Genomic DNA, 17,120 nt, shown 5'->3' on the forward strand with positions numbered 1-17,120 from the left:
CATATAATTGAATCTGACTTTCTTAAAGGACGGCAAACTATTTATGATATTCAGCCCACCTCTCCAATCCTTGGTTACCCTCCTCTAATTTTCTTCCATAGCTTTCCAAGATTCCCATCCGTCACCCCTCTGCCCATTGGGAAAGGCGCTAGTGATCATCAGTTCTCACTCAGACCTTAGTCTTAGTTCTGCCTTATGACCAAAAAGCAATACTCCATCCCTTTAAAGACAGTGCAGAAAAACTTTTATTGGTGAGATTGGGTATCCTCTGTACTTGGGAGAATGACTATTTTTTCCCCGTATAAAGGCAAAAGGAGAAAATTTGGCTCGTTTATCTTTCTTTGAGAAATCTATAATCAATGTGATTTTGTTCAAATTTTACAATCCACAGAGAGTCCTCTAACTTTAACAAGGGATATTTGAATTGTAGTTCTTGCACCTCGATCATGGACATAGAGGCCTTTTATTTCTTTCTGCTTCCTGATCCCTTTCTGTAAAAAAGGAAAGTCCATGCCTTTGAGTTCGCTTGACTTCCTCACCCTGTCCCCTCCTACATCTTCTGCTTTCTTCATACTTGTTTCTGATCTGAGTAAACTCATTTCCAACACTGAAGAAATTCATGATAATATTTGCTGAATTGCTTTAAAATCAGAAGAAAAAAATTAAATATAATTTCACTTGGATTATAGTCATTTTTGTACCAACATTGTTGTAAAATATAATTTTTAATAGTTTTTCATGGAGGAAGGAGACTCCAATGAGATGTATATGGACCATGGAAGTCTTGTGGCCCTGCCTGGCTCTTGAGCATCTGCCACCATGTCTGAGTTTAGCTGTCTTATGTTGGTGTGAGTAAGCCCTGAGGTCATGACTATCCTTTGTGGTTGCAGAGAGTAGGGCAAACCTTACTGCCTTTCCTGCTGACTGACTTTGTGTGGAGTCTCCTGATGAAACTGTCTTCACCTGATGATAAAATCGCATCTGATGCAGCATCCATACTGAAATTTACTCTGGAATTTCATGCCAAGAAGGTCACCATGGTAAGATACTTGACAATAAACAGGAGAGCACAGGGTTTACTCTCTAATGTGCATTTTTGCCTTTGTTGTATGTCCACTTCTTTTTATATGTACTTCTTGTCATTGTTCATTATATCGCTTTAATATAATGAGGCTTTAGGTTTTTTAAATTTTACTTAGAGATAGGGTCTTGTTCTGTGGCTCAGGCTGGAGTGCAGTGGTGAAACCTTGGCTCATGGCAGCCTCAAACTCCTGGGCTTAAGCAATCCTCCCACCTCAGCCTCCTAAGCAGCTGGGACTACAGGGATGTACCACCACACCCAGCTAACTTTTTAAATGAATTTTTGTAAAGATGGAGGTCTTGCTGTGTTGCCCAGGCTGGTCTCAAATTCCTGGGTTCAAACAACCCTCCCACCTTGGCCTCCCAAAGCACGAGGGTCACAGGCGTGAGCCACCATGCTGGCCTGAGGATTTTTTTGCGTGAAATATTTCAAGTATATGAACAATTGTAGAGAGTAGGTAATGAATGCTTATCCACCAATCATATTACATCATAATATTTTGCCATATTTGGTTTCAAATTTTTAAAGAAATACGTTAATGCAATAAAATAGTATAGCTGTCATAGAAATCCCCTGTGTATCCCTTAAGGAAAGATTTCAAAGACCCTCAGCTTGCCGTAGAGCTGGCTACATAATTTGTGGGGCTCAGTGCAGAATGAAATCTGGGACTGCTTCCTCACAACATAGGAAATAATGTCATTAAATGTGTAAGCACATGCAGTGTTCGCCTTTCCTCCACAGTCTCTCTCTCTCAATTCTTCATGCTGGTTTTATTTGCCATTTAATGTCTTTCTAAGCAAAAAGAACAATTAACATTTTTTAGTCATAAGCAGATTTTACTATCCATACATATATTGTGCAATGCCAGTTACAAAAGTAAACATAGGAGCATTTAGCTCATGTGCAGAATCACCAAAATAATGCTATTTGTGTTTCATAGCTCACACACGCGTATGTATTAAATTCTTTCCAAAAGGATGGAAACACTCCATAAAACTAGCACAACTTCTAAAATTTCACTTTTTATCATTCACATATCCTACCAACGTTCTCTACCCTCAGCTTATTGATGAATAAGGAAAGCCCGAAAGGAAAATAATTTATGGGCTACCCTTTCTGTTTCCTTCTATGTCATTTTCAGACTAAGTGGGAATTTTTTAAGTAGGTTACAGTTTCAATAAGATGCTTATCTTGTTTTCCCACTGAGCTTCACATCCTGGGTCCCCTGGAACTTTGTGAATACCACATGTGAAGGGGACCATAGGAACAATGGCAGACTCACTTATTGTATCTCCTCTGCTCCACTGTCCTGTGGGATTTGATTTACAAAATACAAAGATAAAATTGTTTAAAAGTTCAAGGTGATAGTGGCAGAGCTTTAAACAAAGTAAGGGTACCTTCTCAGCATGGAGCCCTGCGCAAACACATAGGTCACAGGCCCATGAAACCAGCCCTGATGGTGACATGAGGAATGAACCTCCAGCTCCCTCTCCTGACACAGGAGTGTAAGGTGACTGAAAATAATCTGAGAAGTCTTACTCAAATTCATAGAGCAGGAAAGGGGAGGCGATGCTTTATATAGAACTCTCAATGCTGCTGCAGATGGGAGCATTCTGTAGGGCAAACACAATCACAGGGAAAGGTGAAGGGCAAAGGTCATCTTACAAAATAGAGTTCTCTTCTAGTGAAGTGGGAAAGAGCACTTGAAGGAAGGCGAGATGAAGCCTTACCAAGTCCCTGAGAGGAAGAGAGATCAAACAGAAAACTAGATGTGTAAAACTATCCTCTGCTACAGTGAAATCTCTAACCACAGAAAAAAAAATGAACAAAATGGGCTCCTCAATTTATGACCCAACCCCAGCTCCCACAAGCAACTGGACTACTGAACACAGTGGATTCTTGTCTTAGATGGGGTTGGGTTCTAACATGAGTTATAAGGCTAAAAATATCCCTAAAAATCCCCTAAATTCCATATATAGTATATGGGCTTATAATCTCTAAATAATCCTAACAATCTCTAAATAATCCCAACACATCAAATATTTCATCAAAATTGAAACAGACTATCATTTTTATAACTGGACAGAAATTGGCACAAATTTCTATAATTAAGCACCCAGTGACATAGGTGGCTTGCTTTAGAGGTATTTGCATTTAAAATAAGAAGAGGATAACTAGAAGAAGCTCTAAATCCTATAGTTAAAAAGGTCTATGGAAAAGAGTAGTTTGATATCTCCATTTCTTGCTCACGTTGGAACCTATGTGGTTGGAAAAGTACCCTGTACTTTTTAACATTTTATTTATAATTTTTTTCTTTGGTTTGCAGTATAAAGTTGTACGGATAACTGAACTGTATATGATGTAACTGCAGGGTAATGTAAATTTGCATCAACTAATTTTTCAGCTTATAATCTCTGTTAGTCTAAAATTTATGATCCAGGATCACAAGACATATTTAAGAAGAAAAAAATGCAAAGGTTTATTTTCAAGATAAGAAGTGAGATGATCTGGGTGGATTAAATTTGATATTGAATACACAACCACTGATTTGAGACAAACGTCAGATCCAGCTAGAACTCTCCTTGTTCAAGAATAAGTAAAAAGGGGGAAAAATGAAATTAACATGGGACCTATGAATAGAGTTTGCAAGATTATGGGTTGGTGTTTACCATTCTGGGTCATTCCACCGACACATCGTTCATCCCTTCAATATGTGGCTTCAAATCGTCTTTAACTTTCAAACATTTCTTTGAAGTATACACTGCAGTTCCATTGTTATTCTGTTCCATTATTTTTATTTTCTTCTTTAAGTACTTGAATTATATGTGTGTTTCCTATACTGAACTTATATTTCTTTATGAGTTCAACCCTCCCAAAATAAACTTTGAAAGAAATGGGCATTTTCCTGCTATTCGTAAATGCACAGATTTACTCTTCATCCAAATGAATATTTGGCATTGTGTAGTAACACATATAAATATGCTTTCTACTAGTGCTTATTTGTGTGTTAGTTGCTGCCTTGGTAATTCTGAGAAAAAGTGAATTCTTATGTCCAAGAAATGCCTTGGTTTAGAGGTGACCATGGAACAGGAGATTCTTGTTTACCTGTGGAATTTCTCTTCCAGGTGGCTAAGATCGTGGATGCTATTTATAGGCAATTGTGTGATAACAATTGTATGAAGGATGTTATGTTGCGGGTTATCACTTTGTTGACATGTACTTCACCCAAGAAGGTCATCTTTCAACTTATGGACTACTCAGTTCCAGCAGACGAGTAAGGCCCCCCAACCCTTTGTCCCCTTCCATGAGGACTTGTTCACAGGCTCCACCGTCAGATGGACCTGGGTTTAAACTCTCAATCTACCATAGTCAGGTCTGGTTGCTTTTTTCTGAAAGAGAAAATCTATTTGTGCATCATGTGGGATGATTGTAAGACTTAAACAAGATCATATGTGTTATGCATATCTTTGTATAATACCTAAAACACAGTAGGCCCACAAGAAATGACCAATGTCACTATTATTTATCTGAGGTTTTACATTGTATTATGTTGCATATCCCAGAGGAACAAACCTCTCCTCAATGTGATAATGGATTTTTATTCCCATTTGTGAATTTACTCATTTTTGTTGAGAAAATGAATTTGTACATGTAGTGTTTTTCTTGTTTATGAAGGACAGACATAAGATATTTACACATCCCAATAACAAGCATTAAAATTGGGAGTCCTGTGTCCTTTAACTGTTAGAATGAAATTTATGATCCAGGATCACAAGAAAAGTTTAAGAAGAAAAAAATACAAATGCGAGCCTATGGGACAATATGAACCTAACAGGCACATTAGAAGAGTTTAGAAAAATCACACCACTCCATTTATACAATTTGCATAAACATTGGAAATCAAGGTACTACTTCCTACCATGAGCAGTGTAAAAGGCAAAGAGTTTTATTATGAAGGGGACTTGGGCTTTGGAAACAAATGAATCTGTTTCCATCAACTTTGACCCTTACATTTTATGTGACATTGTGGAAGTTTGATAAAACTCCCCGATGCTAAATTTCCTCATCTAGAAAATGAGGAAAGTTCTATCTATAAATGTGTTATGTAGGTTAATGTCTGTGAAAGGGCACTGAAATAAACAAAAGTCTAAATAAATCACACAACTTTATTTTTCAGACTGAAAGATTGTATTTATTTAGGAAGCTTTAACTCACAAAGTATTTTACTATTCATAAAATTCCTAGAAAGATCTTCATAAGACAATTTACTCATTCAGGAACTAAGCACCCACTTTGTGTAAAGTATTACTGGCCCTGAAGCATTTTGTTGAGGAGAGGGAATATATTCACATGCATACAAGATAAAAATTGCCAATAAATCTGGTACAAGCAATATGTGCTCAGGAAGTACAGAAAGCAGGCATAATTTGTTAGGTGAACTTAACCAAAGCTGCTACCAGCAGGTCTAATTCTATTGAGGACTGAGGTAGAAAAGGCCAGGATATGGAGTGAAACTAAACCAAAGAAACACATGGAACATTTGCTTAGCCAAGAGGTATGAACAAGAGATAAGACAAGGAGACATGGCATATGAGAGTTGATGTCCATGTGATTCTAAGTGGGACCTGGAGCAGGTGGGTAGTGGGTGCTACAGAGCTGGGTATTTCCATATTCCAAGCGATCAGGCACCCAAATGATGAACCTGAACACAGAAAGACTGAGCAATAAGTGTCAGAACCCAGCATGAATTGGCATGGTCTCAGAAATACATCGGTGCAGAGGTGTACAGCAGTTTGTAAGAAGCAACAGTAAGACTAATCTTGAAGAGTGTCGAGTACATAGGAAAAGGAGCCGGGGGACTGGAGATTGAGAAGCCAGGATTTTAATAGCATCTGTGTCACTCATTGTGTGACATTTGACAAAATGGCTTACTCTTCTGTGCTCAGTTTTGTTTTTATTTTTGTTATTTTATTAGTTCATTTTTTATTTAGGGTTTTTTTATTTTTATATTAATCTACTTATTAATTTTTATTCCCATGCCAGTTTTTAAATATTCTATCTATTCTTTGATATCTTCAAAGTCACAAGGCGGGAGTAGCAGAGGAAGTATAGAGTGCAGAAAGCTGATCAGTTCTTGACAGTGAGCTAGACAGATATTTAAATAGCAGTAGAAATGAATTTGCAGACCAGACTGGTATTTTCCATAAGGTTTTATTTAAATCCTTTCTCTGTTTTCTAGGATAAGAGGCTTATGGGATCATTTGGAAATAGGAATCTCATTTTGCTTTGGACATGTCTGCAGTGTCTTTGCTATATAAAAATGTAAAACCAAGACTCTTTTCCTGATTCTTGTTATTCTATCAAGTAGGACATGACAAACATGATTCTCATTGTGTGGGGCGGGGCTGTGTTTGCAGCACTCTGATACAGATGTGGCAGGCGGCAGGTTCTGAGGCAAGCGTGGCCCCTCATGTGCTGAAGACAATCTTATTGATACTGAAAGGAAAACCTGGGGAAATGGAGGACGCCCTAACGCAAGGAAACCGTTTCTCTCTTGATGTTACCAACTTAATGCCTTTGGCGGTAAATAACACGATGAGTGTTTCTTCTTCTCAGTATTGTTTTCCTGATTGTGAAAAATCCCTATCTGCCCACAGACTCAATCATACTTTCTTAACACAGTCCTCTTCTCATGCAACCATTCATGCAACACATATTTATTGAGTGTCTATTATGTGCTATGCCCTATTATGGAACTTACATTTTGGTAAGAAACACAGACAATGAACAAATAAATGTCATGTAAGTCAGATGGTATAAAGCTTAAAAGAGATATATAGCGGTGTGGAGGAAAGAAAGGGACTGGCAAGGTTTAGGTAAGTTGGTCAGGGCAGACCTCTCTGCTGAGCTGGCATCTAATCAGAGACCTGAATCAGGTGAGGATGTGAGCCTTACATATATCTGGGTTAGAGAGTTCTGGACTGAGAGAAGGGAAAAGTCTCGTATTGATGGACACTTACCTAGTATGTCAGCGAATACAAGGAGGCCAAAGAATCTGAGTGAACTGGGCAAGGGAGATGAAAGTATAGGAGGTATGAGAGAAGTAGCCACTGGCTACATCATATAGGCATTTGTAGCCATGTAAAGACTGAATCTCATTTGTGTCCATCATTTTATTCTCCTGAAAACCAAAATCACCACTCCTGGGAGTAAAGTCTTACAGAGACAGAGTATTATAAAGTTGGCATTGCTTCAAAAATGTGATATGTTGGAATATGTATTTCTACAATACCAATTACAATCCCTAAAGGCAAAATCCTGAACACCATAATCCTGAATATTGAAATTCCAAAATATCAAAATCCCAAAAATCTTAAATTTCTATCATCTAATTGAATCCCCAAACCGTAATGACATGTTTGGAATTAGGTGCAATCAAGGCTTCTAAAAGTGAATTTCAAGTTGTCACTAATAAAGTTTGTTTGTTCCATTCAGTCCAAAGCATTTCTAGAAAAATTCAGATGAGGAGATTAGCCAGGCAATATGACAATGATGAAAACTTTAGTGGTAAAATATGTCATTTGTTTGCATTGACATTCCTTCCAGCTGATGAAATTCCAGGAGCTTTTGATAAATTAAAGCCACATTTGCCTTGAATAAGTCAGAAAAGTTACTGACTAGTTTGAAATTAATTATGTGTACAGTAGGAGAAGACACCTACGCAATGGTGTTGCTTTTCAATCACCAGTATTATTTCCTTCAAATCTGTGGTCTTTCTATGAGTGCATGTGAAATAGATTTCTGCATGCCAAAACAACATAAAAGCATGGCACAGAAGATGGGAAAATTGAATAGGGAATGCTCGAATTAGTGTATGTCAAACCACAAAAGAATTTCAAAAAGAGTAGCATCACATATGACATGAATGTGAGCATATTCTCCAGGGAGAGCCATGCCCTAAAAGAAAACATAACAGCCATTCATCATAATAAAGGACTTCAAAATATAATTAATGATCATAAAAGTTGACCAGCTCTTATGAACCACCTCGATGCAACTGCCCATAATTTATTCCTACTGTTTTTATGTTGAATTTTCTTTTTAGTGTGTTTTTTATTTTCTTTTTAATGTATTTTTCTCACTATTTTAAGTTGTCAGCATTATTTTTTTCAATTTGCTATACTACATATTTCATTTCCTATATTGGAGATAAAAATGGTGTGAAGACTTTTAGAGGGTTCTAATTACTTTTATACATTTTTTTTTTTTTTGCAAATTTGTCTCCATGAAGATGCATTGTCACTATATTGACTTTGTGTGTAAGCATTGCACTTATACATAAAAATGTTGAAACTTCCTCAATAAATGAAGTGATGCATTTTTGTATATTTGCCTTTTCCGAGAAAGATAAAATTTATTGAGATCTCGGCTCTTTGGGTGACTGCATATGTGGTGGTGATCCATTGGTCTGTCTTGTCAAAAGACTTAGGTTGTCCACCAAGGGATTTCAGATGACCACGGTTATATAAGCTATTTCTTTATGAATGTGGTTTGTCTGCCCATAACTGTTACCCATGTGACTGTTGTTAGTATACCTAAGTGTTTATGTTTGGAAAAATACGTATATTATTGCCTAATTTATTGCGTAAAATGACCTATGAAGTTTTCTGTCATGTTTTCATGTTTCTCAAATGTCATTTTAAGTTTTAAAAAAAACTTCCATTTTTGTGGGTACAGAGTAGGTGTGTATTTTTATGGGGCACATGAGATGTTTTAATACCAGCATGTAATATGAAATATGTACATCAAAGAGAATGAGGTACCCATCCCCTCAACCATTTATTCTTTGAATTATAAACAATCCAATTACACTATTTAAAAATGTATGATTATTATTGACAGTAGTCACCCTGTTGTGATATTAAATAGTCTTATTTATTCTTTCTAACTATTGTTTTATACCCATTAACCATCCCCACCTTCCCCATCCCACTACCCTTTCCCAGCCTCTGGTAACCAATAAATCTCATTTGGTACTGGTACCAAAACAGAGATATAGACCAATGGAACAGAACAGAGTCCTCAGAAATAATGCCACACATCTACAGCCATCTGATCTTTGACAAACCTGAGAGAAACAAGAAATGGGGAAAGGATTCCCTATTTAATAAATGGTGCTGGGAAAATTGGCTAGCCATAAGTAGAAAGCTGAAACTGGATCCTTTCCTTACTCCTTATACAAAAATTAATTCAAGATGGATTAGAGACTTAAATGTTAGACCTAATACCATAAAAGCCCTAGAAGAAAACCTAGGTAGTACCATTCACGACATAGGCATGGGCAAGGACTTCATGTCTAAAACACCAAAAGCAACGGCAACAACAGCCAAAATTGACAAATGGGATCTCATTAAACTAAAGAGCTTCTGCACAGCAAAAGAAACTACCATCAGAGTGAACAGGCAACCTACAGAATGGGAGAAAATTTTTGCAATCTACTCATCTGACAAAGAGCTGATATCCAGAATCTACAAAGAACTCAACCAAATTTACAAGAAAAAAACAAACAACCCCATCAAAAAGTGGGCAAAGGATATGAACAGACAGTTCTCAAAAGAAGACATTCATACAGCCAACAGACACATGAAAAAATGCTCATCATCACTGGCCATCAGAGAAATACAAATCAAAACCACAATGAGATACCATCTCACACCAGTTAGAATGGCAATCATTAAAAAGTCAGGAAAGAACAGGTGCTGGAGAGGATGTGGAGAAATAGGAACACTTTTACACTGTTGGTGGGATTGTAAACTAGTTCAACCATTATGGAAAAGAGTATGGCAATTCCTCAAGGATCTAGAACTAGATGTACCATATGACCCAGCCATCCCACTACTGGGTATATACCCAAAGGATTATAAATCATGCTGCTATAAAGACACATGCACACGTATGTTTACTGTGGCACTATTCACAATAGCAAAGACTTGGAATCAACCCAAATGTCCATCAGTGACAGAATGGATTAAGAAAATGTGGCACATATACACCATGGAATACTATGCAGCCATAAAAAAGGATGAGTTTGCATCCTTTGTAGGGACATGGATGCAGTTGGAAACCATCATTCTTAGCAAACTATCACAAGAAGAGAAAACCAAACACCGCATGTTCTCACTCATAGGTGGGAACTGAACAACGAGATCACTTGGACTCGGGAAGGGGAACATCACAAACCGGGGCCTATCATGGGGAGGGGGGAGGGGGGAGGGATTGCATTGGGAGTTATACCTGATATAAATGACGAATTGTTGGGTGCTGATGAGTTGATGGGTGCAGCACACCAACATGGCACAAGTATACATATGTAACAAACCTGCACGTTATGCACATGTACCCTAGAACTTAAAGTATAATAATAAAAAAATAAAAAATAAAAAATAAAGAATGTAAACACATGTCTTTAAAATTTTTAAATTATTTTTCCCGAGTTATATTTTTGGGAGTTTGGTCTCCCAGGATTTCAATATTCAGGATTATGGCAGTTGGGAATGTGTCTTTTAAGATTATAGCCCAAACCCATACTTCTGATGTGGTGGGTATTGCAGTGGTCAGTATACCAAATGATCTGTTGGTGACCTGACCTGCCTTCCCCTTAAATATCTCACTTCTTTGTATTGTTTGAGCACAGGAAGGACCTAGGTTATTGGTATGATTGCTCTTCATGGCCACATATGAAGGGGATCTTAGGAGGGAAGCCCACCTTGGAAACCAGCCTGCATCCCACTGGTTTGGCATCCAGGGTGTTTGTATAGTGCCTTGAGGAGTCCCTTACCATAGTAGGCTTGGCACAGTTCCCAGCTCACAATTGATGTAGCAACTGTTATTGAATGAATGGATACCCATATATGCTTTAGGTTTTCTTCAAGGAGGCTGAAGGAGGGGTTGCAGAGTCACTCCCTTGCTCCCCTCAGTAAGGTCGAGTGGGTTTAGAGAAAAATGTTTACATTTCTACCTCCTATTTCCTTCCCTTGTAGGCATCCCAGGCCCTGTGCACCTTTCTGCCTCTTGGTTCCTACAAGAAAGCGGTGGCCCAGTTTTTCCCCCAGCTCTTGATGACCCTTATGTTCCAAGTCTTCTACAGCAGTGACCTGAAACTGACACCCAGGGACAATGCTTTGTGAGATAATACTGGTTATTTCAGATTAAATAAGAGATAAGCATCCAGCTGTCAATACTTCTACCCCCTTGGGTTCATATGGGATTCTTTACAGTCCCGTGTGCAGTGTGTTCATTTATTACAGTTTTCTCTTCTCTGAATGGTAGAATGCTTTCAGCAAAGTAACCAGCCTGAGTACCCAAAAGTTAGCTCACCTTCCCTGAGCATGTGTAGCATATAAAGAGCCATGACCACAGAACTCTGTTGATTCCTACCACACTCCCTATCAGATCAGTAAGAGACTACCACAGAAAAGACAGCAGAGCATTAAATCCAAAGTCAGATACGTTTTTGCTCTGCCATTTACTTACTTTCTGCTAGTAACCATATAAGATTAAAAATGATGTGCTCAAGTGTACTTTATGAATCGTAGTTAATTCATGGTTGGAGATGTGATATATGGGGTTTATGACTACATGCAGTTGTCTGTCCACATAGAAGTTTGGCAATTCCCTTTTGCTCAAGAGAGTACAGTTGATTTTGCTACCCAGCAGGGAAATCTCAACCCAACTGTCTACTATTTACCCTATTCTATAAGAAGACATACATCAAAGCATCCCAATTAGACGAGAGTATATCCTATTCATTTAGTAGAAAAAAATGGACACCTTTAGCAAGTCATTACATCATTGAACATCTCTTTCAAATTAATCTATTGCAAATAAGCTAGTAATAATAAACAAATAAGCTGTTTTGCGATTGATGCTAGATTTTATGTGCCACAATTTCAATTTAACCCCTATCCCATGTATTGTTAATCCGGGAAGATGAAGGACATTTAGCAATCTTTTCCTTTGAGACATCCCCTTTCTCAAAACCTATATTCTGCCCAAGATGGGATGAAAAGGCAGGTAATGTGTATTTATAGTTTTTTGAATATCACTCACATTTGATGATCTTGCTCTCTTTTGGGGCTTTAGATATGCCCAGGATGCCCTGAGAGTTCTGCTGAATTGTTCTGGTCTGCAACAGGTGGATATTACTCTAACGAAGGAGAATTTCTGGGACCAGTTATCTGAAAAGCGGTGTGATTATGGAGTCTACTTTATGGCTAAGTAAGGACAGGGGTCTCTGTGTAGGATTCTTGGTCTCTATCCCACCTTCTCCAACTTCCTTCAATAAGCCATGAGGGAACAAAATAGGCATCTATTCCAATTTCCAGATCTCTCTTAATGATATGAGTTGCTATTTGACTTCTACTTCTTCAGTTATTTTGAAGTGTTTTTATTTGTGATTTTTTTCCTTTTTCTTGCCCTCATACCTGATAATATAGATGCCCAATTTTCCTCCCTCCACAGAACAGGTTTCTTTTTTTACAGATACAGAAAACTAGAAGTGAGTTTGGTTTTTTCCCTCTGATTTTAGCTGATTTCTGCACTGCAGGCATCAGTTTTAAATGTGTTTCCACTTGAAAGAGGTCCAATAAAAACCTATACTGAATAAGCCAAATAAATTTGGAAAAGAATAGTAGAAGAACACTTTTATTTTTCTTGTACTAGAAAGGGGGTTTTCTAGTTAACCCTTTAGTGAACAGCAAGTTTCCGATTGTAGGGATCAGATTTTCTGATCAAGAATCAAAATACGGGCTGTTGACAACATGACAGACTAAGACTACTTCAAGTTGTGACTGACCCAGAAACTACACTCTTTGTGGTCTATGGGGCCTTGGTCGTTTATAACAGTATCTCATTTGCAAATAGATTTCAGGGGCACATGCTGTGTAAAAGTGTAGTACATCTGTACCCTGCAAGTTGTCACAAGTTGAATGTCACTCTAAGGATATCTAAGAAGTAACTTTGGATCTTCTTACTCAAACGTGGGGTCCACAGACATGCAGCAACAGCATCACCTGAGAGTTAAAAATTCAGAATCCATGGCCCACCTTAGACCCACTGAATCAGAATCTGTATTTTCCCAATATCCCCCAGGGTGATCTGTTTGCATGTTGCAGTTTGAGAAGCACTGGTTTCGAAGACCATCCAGGAATCTTAAAATGGAAACTTTCTCATGTTATCCTTCGCAATTCTGCCCTTACTGCTCTGATCCAGTCCACCATGTCAGGACAAGTGTGAGGCTGTCCACCACCCAAGTGTGTTCTGGAGAATGTGAATGGCATAGTGAATCAGAGATAACCACCTCTTTTCCTGAGTAATCCGGGGCAGTCCCAGATTCTCATCGGTGTTACATCATTCAAAGAAAAAGCTTGGTCCAAAACTACAGAGATGATCTGTATGCAGCCATCTTGGACTGAGCACTAAATTTTTATTTCCTCTCCCTTTAGTCAAGAATTGGTGGGAGCTCACACTAAAATAGGGCATTCTGTTCTGTGGCAAAGGATGGGAGAGACAGGAAAGAGAAGTGACATTAAGGAAAGAGATGTTGACAGGGATCCAGTTATATGTAATTCTCCAGAGTATGTGTAGAATTCATAGTGGGACTACAATTTATTTAGGGACTATTAAAGAGTATCTTTCTTTTTATCTGGGAGGTACAAAATATTAGAATAATGTTTCTCTCTTTGCCAGTATTAGCATAGTGTTTTCTTCTTTGCTAATTCAGTGCCTTATTCTCTTTTACAGAACTCTCAGTGAATATAACTTTCCACAGTTTCCAGAGACTCTGCATTATCTCTATAAGCTCTCAGTAGAAGGTCCTAGAAGGTCAGAAGACACTGTCATTGTAGTAATATTCCTCATTGAAGTGAGTTTTGTAGACTGTGAACAGCTGTGTTCTCCTTTCCCTTTCTTACCCAAATTTAAATCAAAATTCCAGGTTCTCATATTTCTCCCTCTGAATGTTGGTCCTTACCAAGACTTAAGATCATGAACGTCCTTACCAAGACTTAAGATCATGAATGATATCTGAAGTTGGATGGGGAGAGGTGTGGGGTTAGATCTGGGTTATGGAAGAGTTATCCCTTCAGTTCTCACCAGCAGTTGGTTTTTCTCTGTTTCTAGGGGTGTGAATTTTTACAAACACTAATTATATTTTAGTACCAGTTTATATATTTCTGCATGATTGTTAAAGTATATTGAGGGATAATTGGGTTTAATAAAGATGGTAGTTAACATCTAGGATCTAGGCAGTACTTCTGACCATCTGGGGGGAGAAAGGAACTGGCTAAGTAACTGGGTAAAATGAATATGTGGAACCATATTACTTTGTATATGAATATTGTGCCATGTATTGTAATACTATAATGGAATCAAGCAAATTGACAAACTTTTGTTTACAAAAAAATAAAGGCTTTATAACCTGAAATTATCAGAGTCAAATCTAAGTTTTTTTCATAAAAATAGTAATATAATAGGCATGTATTACCTAAGGTGAAGTGCCCAATATTTTCAAAATTTGAGGTGATTTCAAACATCATAGTAAAACGGTTAATTAATTATGCAAAGCATACTCTTATACTATATCATCTGTTTCTAAAGCTTTCAAAAGTATACATAAATTTAACTGAACATTGCAATAGTCATCAATGATTTCAAATATGCTTAGTCTATTTTGACCTCTCATTAATTTTACTATGTGACTCATTATTTTTATTGAATTGACTATTCTTTGCCCAGTGTCTATTATTGGCTTCTTTATCAATCTTTAGTTGATTATTTATAGGTGAGTTTCTTTCTCCCCTAAAGTTATTGGGGCACAAGTGGTATTTGGTTACATGAGTAAATTCTTTAGTGGTGACCTGTGAGATTTTGGTGCACCCATCACCCAAGCAGCATACACTGTACAGTATTTGTAGTCTGTTATCCCTCAGCTCTCTCCCACTCTTCCCCCCAAGTCCCCAAAGTCCATTGTATCATTTTTGTGCCTTTGCATCCTCATAGCTTAGCTCCCACGTATCACATAGAACATACCATGTTTGGTTTTACACTCCTGAGTTACTTCACTTAGAATAATAGTCTCCAATCTCATCCAGGTCACTGCAAATGCTGGTAATTCATTCCTTTTTATGGCTGAGTAGTATTCCATCATGTAATTTTATATATATATAATCATTTCTTTATCCACTTGTTGATTGATGGCATTTGGGTTGGTTCCATGATTTTGCAATTGTGCTACTTTTGGGAATTGTGCTACTATAAACATGTGTGTGCAAGTTTCTTTTGCGAATAATGTCTTCTTTTCCTCTGGGTAGATATCCAGTAGTGAGATTGCTGGATCAAATGGTAGTTCTACTTTTAGTCCTTTAAGGAATCTCCTACTGTTTTCCATAGCGGCTGTACTACTTTACATTTCCACCAGCACTGTAGAAATGTTCCCTGATCACCGCATCCACACCAACATCTACTGTTTTTTGATTCTTGATTACCGTCATTCTTTTTTTTTTTTTTTTTTTTTTGAGACAGAGTCTCGCTCTGTTGCCCAGGCTGGAGTGCAGGGGCCGGATCTCAGCTCACTGCAAGCTCCGCCTCCCGGGTTTACGCCATTCTCCTGCCTCAGCCTCCGGAGTAGCTGGGACTACAGGCGCCCGCCACCTCGCCCAGCTAGTTTTTTTGTATTTTTTAGTAGAGACGGGGTTTCACCGTGTTAGCCAGGATGGTCTCGATCTCCTGACCTCGTGATCCGCCCATCTCGGCCTCCCAAAGTGCTGGGATTACAGGCTTGAGCCACCGCGCCCGGCCGATTACCGTCATTCTTGCAGGAGTAAGGTGGTATTGCATTGTGGTTTTTATTTGCATTTCCCTGATCATTAGTGATGTTGAGCATTTTTTCATATGTTTATTAGCCATTTGTAATCTTCTTTTGGGAATTGTCTATTTATGTGCTTAGCCTACTTTTTGATGGGATTACTCGTTTTTTTCTTACTGATTTGTTTGAGTTCATTGCAGACCCTGGATATTAGTCTTTTGTCACATGTATAGATTGTGAAGATTTTCTCCCACTCTGTGGGCTGTTTACTCTGCTGACTGTTCCTTTTGTCATGCAAAAGATCTTTAGTTTAATTAGGTCCCAGCTACTTTTTTTTTTTTATTATACTTTAAGTTCTAGGGTACATGTGCATAACGTGCAGGTTTGTTACATATGTATATATGTGCCATGTTGGTGTGCTGCACCCATCAACTCATCAGCACCCATCAATTCATCATTTATATCAGGTATAACTCCCCAATGCAATCCCTCCCCCCTCCCCCCTCCCCATGATAGGCCCCAGTGTGTGATGTTCCCCTTCCCGAGTCCAAGTGATCTCATTGTTCAGTTCCCACCTATGAGTGAGAACATGCGGTGTTTGGTTTTCTCTTCTTGTGATAGTTTGCTAAGAATGATGGTTTCCAGCTGCATCCATGTCCCTACAAAGGATGCAAACTCATCTTTTTTATGGCTGCATAGTATTCCATGGTGTATATGTGCCACATTTTCTTAATCCAGTCTGTCACTGATGGACATTTGGGTTGATTCCAAGTCTTTGCTATTGTGAATAGTGCTGCAATAAACATACGTGTGCATGTGTCTTTGTAGTAGCATAATTTATAATCCTTCGGGTATATACCCAGTAGTGGGATGGCTGGGTCATATGGTACATCTAGTTCTAGATCTTTGAGGAATTGCCATACTGTTTTCCATAATGGTTGAACTAGTTTACAATCCCACCAACAGTGTAAATGTGTTCCTATTTCTCCACATCCTCTCCAACACCTGTTGTTTCCTGATTTTTTAATGATTGCCATTCTAACTGGTGTGAGATGGTATCTCATTGTGGTTTTGATTTGCATTTCTCTGATGGCCAGTGATGATGAGCATTTTTTCATGTGTCTGTTGCCTGTATGAATGTCTTCTTTTGAGAACTGTCTGTTCATATCCTTTGCC

General features: G+C 38.1%; 1 protein-coding gene across 1 annotated transcript in view; it reads left to right on the forward strand.

The window, feature by feature from the left end:
* The window catches only part of MROH9 (maestro heat like repeat family member 9), a 237,057-nt gene that overhangs the window by 153,792 nt on the left and 66,145 nt on the right, over window positions 1-17,120 (forward strand). Inside the window, exons 7-12 of the mRNA XM_026447952.2 lie at window positions 891-1,040; window positions 4,207-4,355; window positions 6,499-6,664; window positions 11,122-11,264; window positions 12,224-12,358; window positions 13,883-14,003. Of these exons, the coding sequence (XP_026303737.2) occupies window positions 891-1,040; window positions 4,207-4,355; window positions 6,499-6,664; window positions 11,122-11,264; window positions 12,224-12,358; window positions 13,883-14,003 (864 nt within the window). The remainder of the gene's footprint in view (window positions 1-890; window positions 1,041-4,206; window positions 4,356-6,498; window positions 6,665-11,121; window positions 11,265-12,223; window positions 12,359-13,882; window positions 14,004-17,120) is intronic.

This window comes from Piliocolobus tephrosceles, chromosome 1, assembly GCF_002776525.5.
Source record: "Piliocolobus tephrosceles isolate RC106 chromosome 1, ASM277652v3, whole genome shotgun sequence".
NCBI classification, from domain to species: domain Eukaryota; kingdom Metazoa; phylum Chordata; class Mammalia; order Primates; family Cercopithecidae; genus Piliocolobus; species Piliocolobus tephrosceles.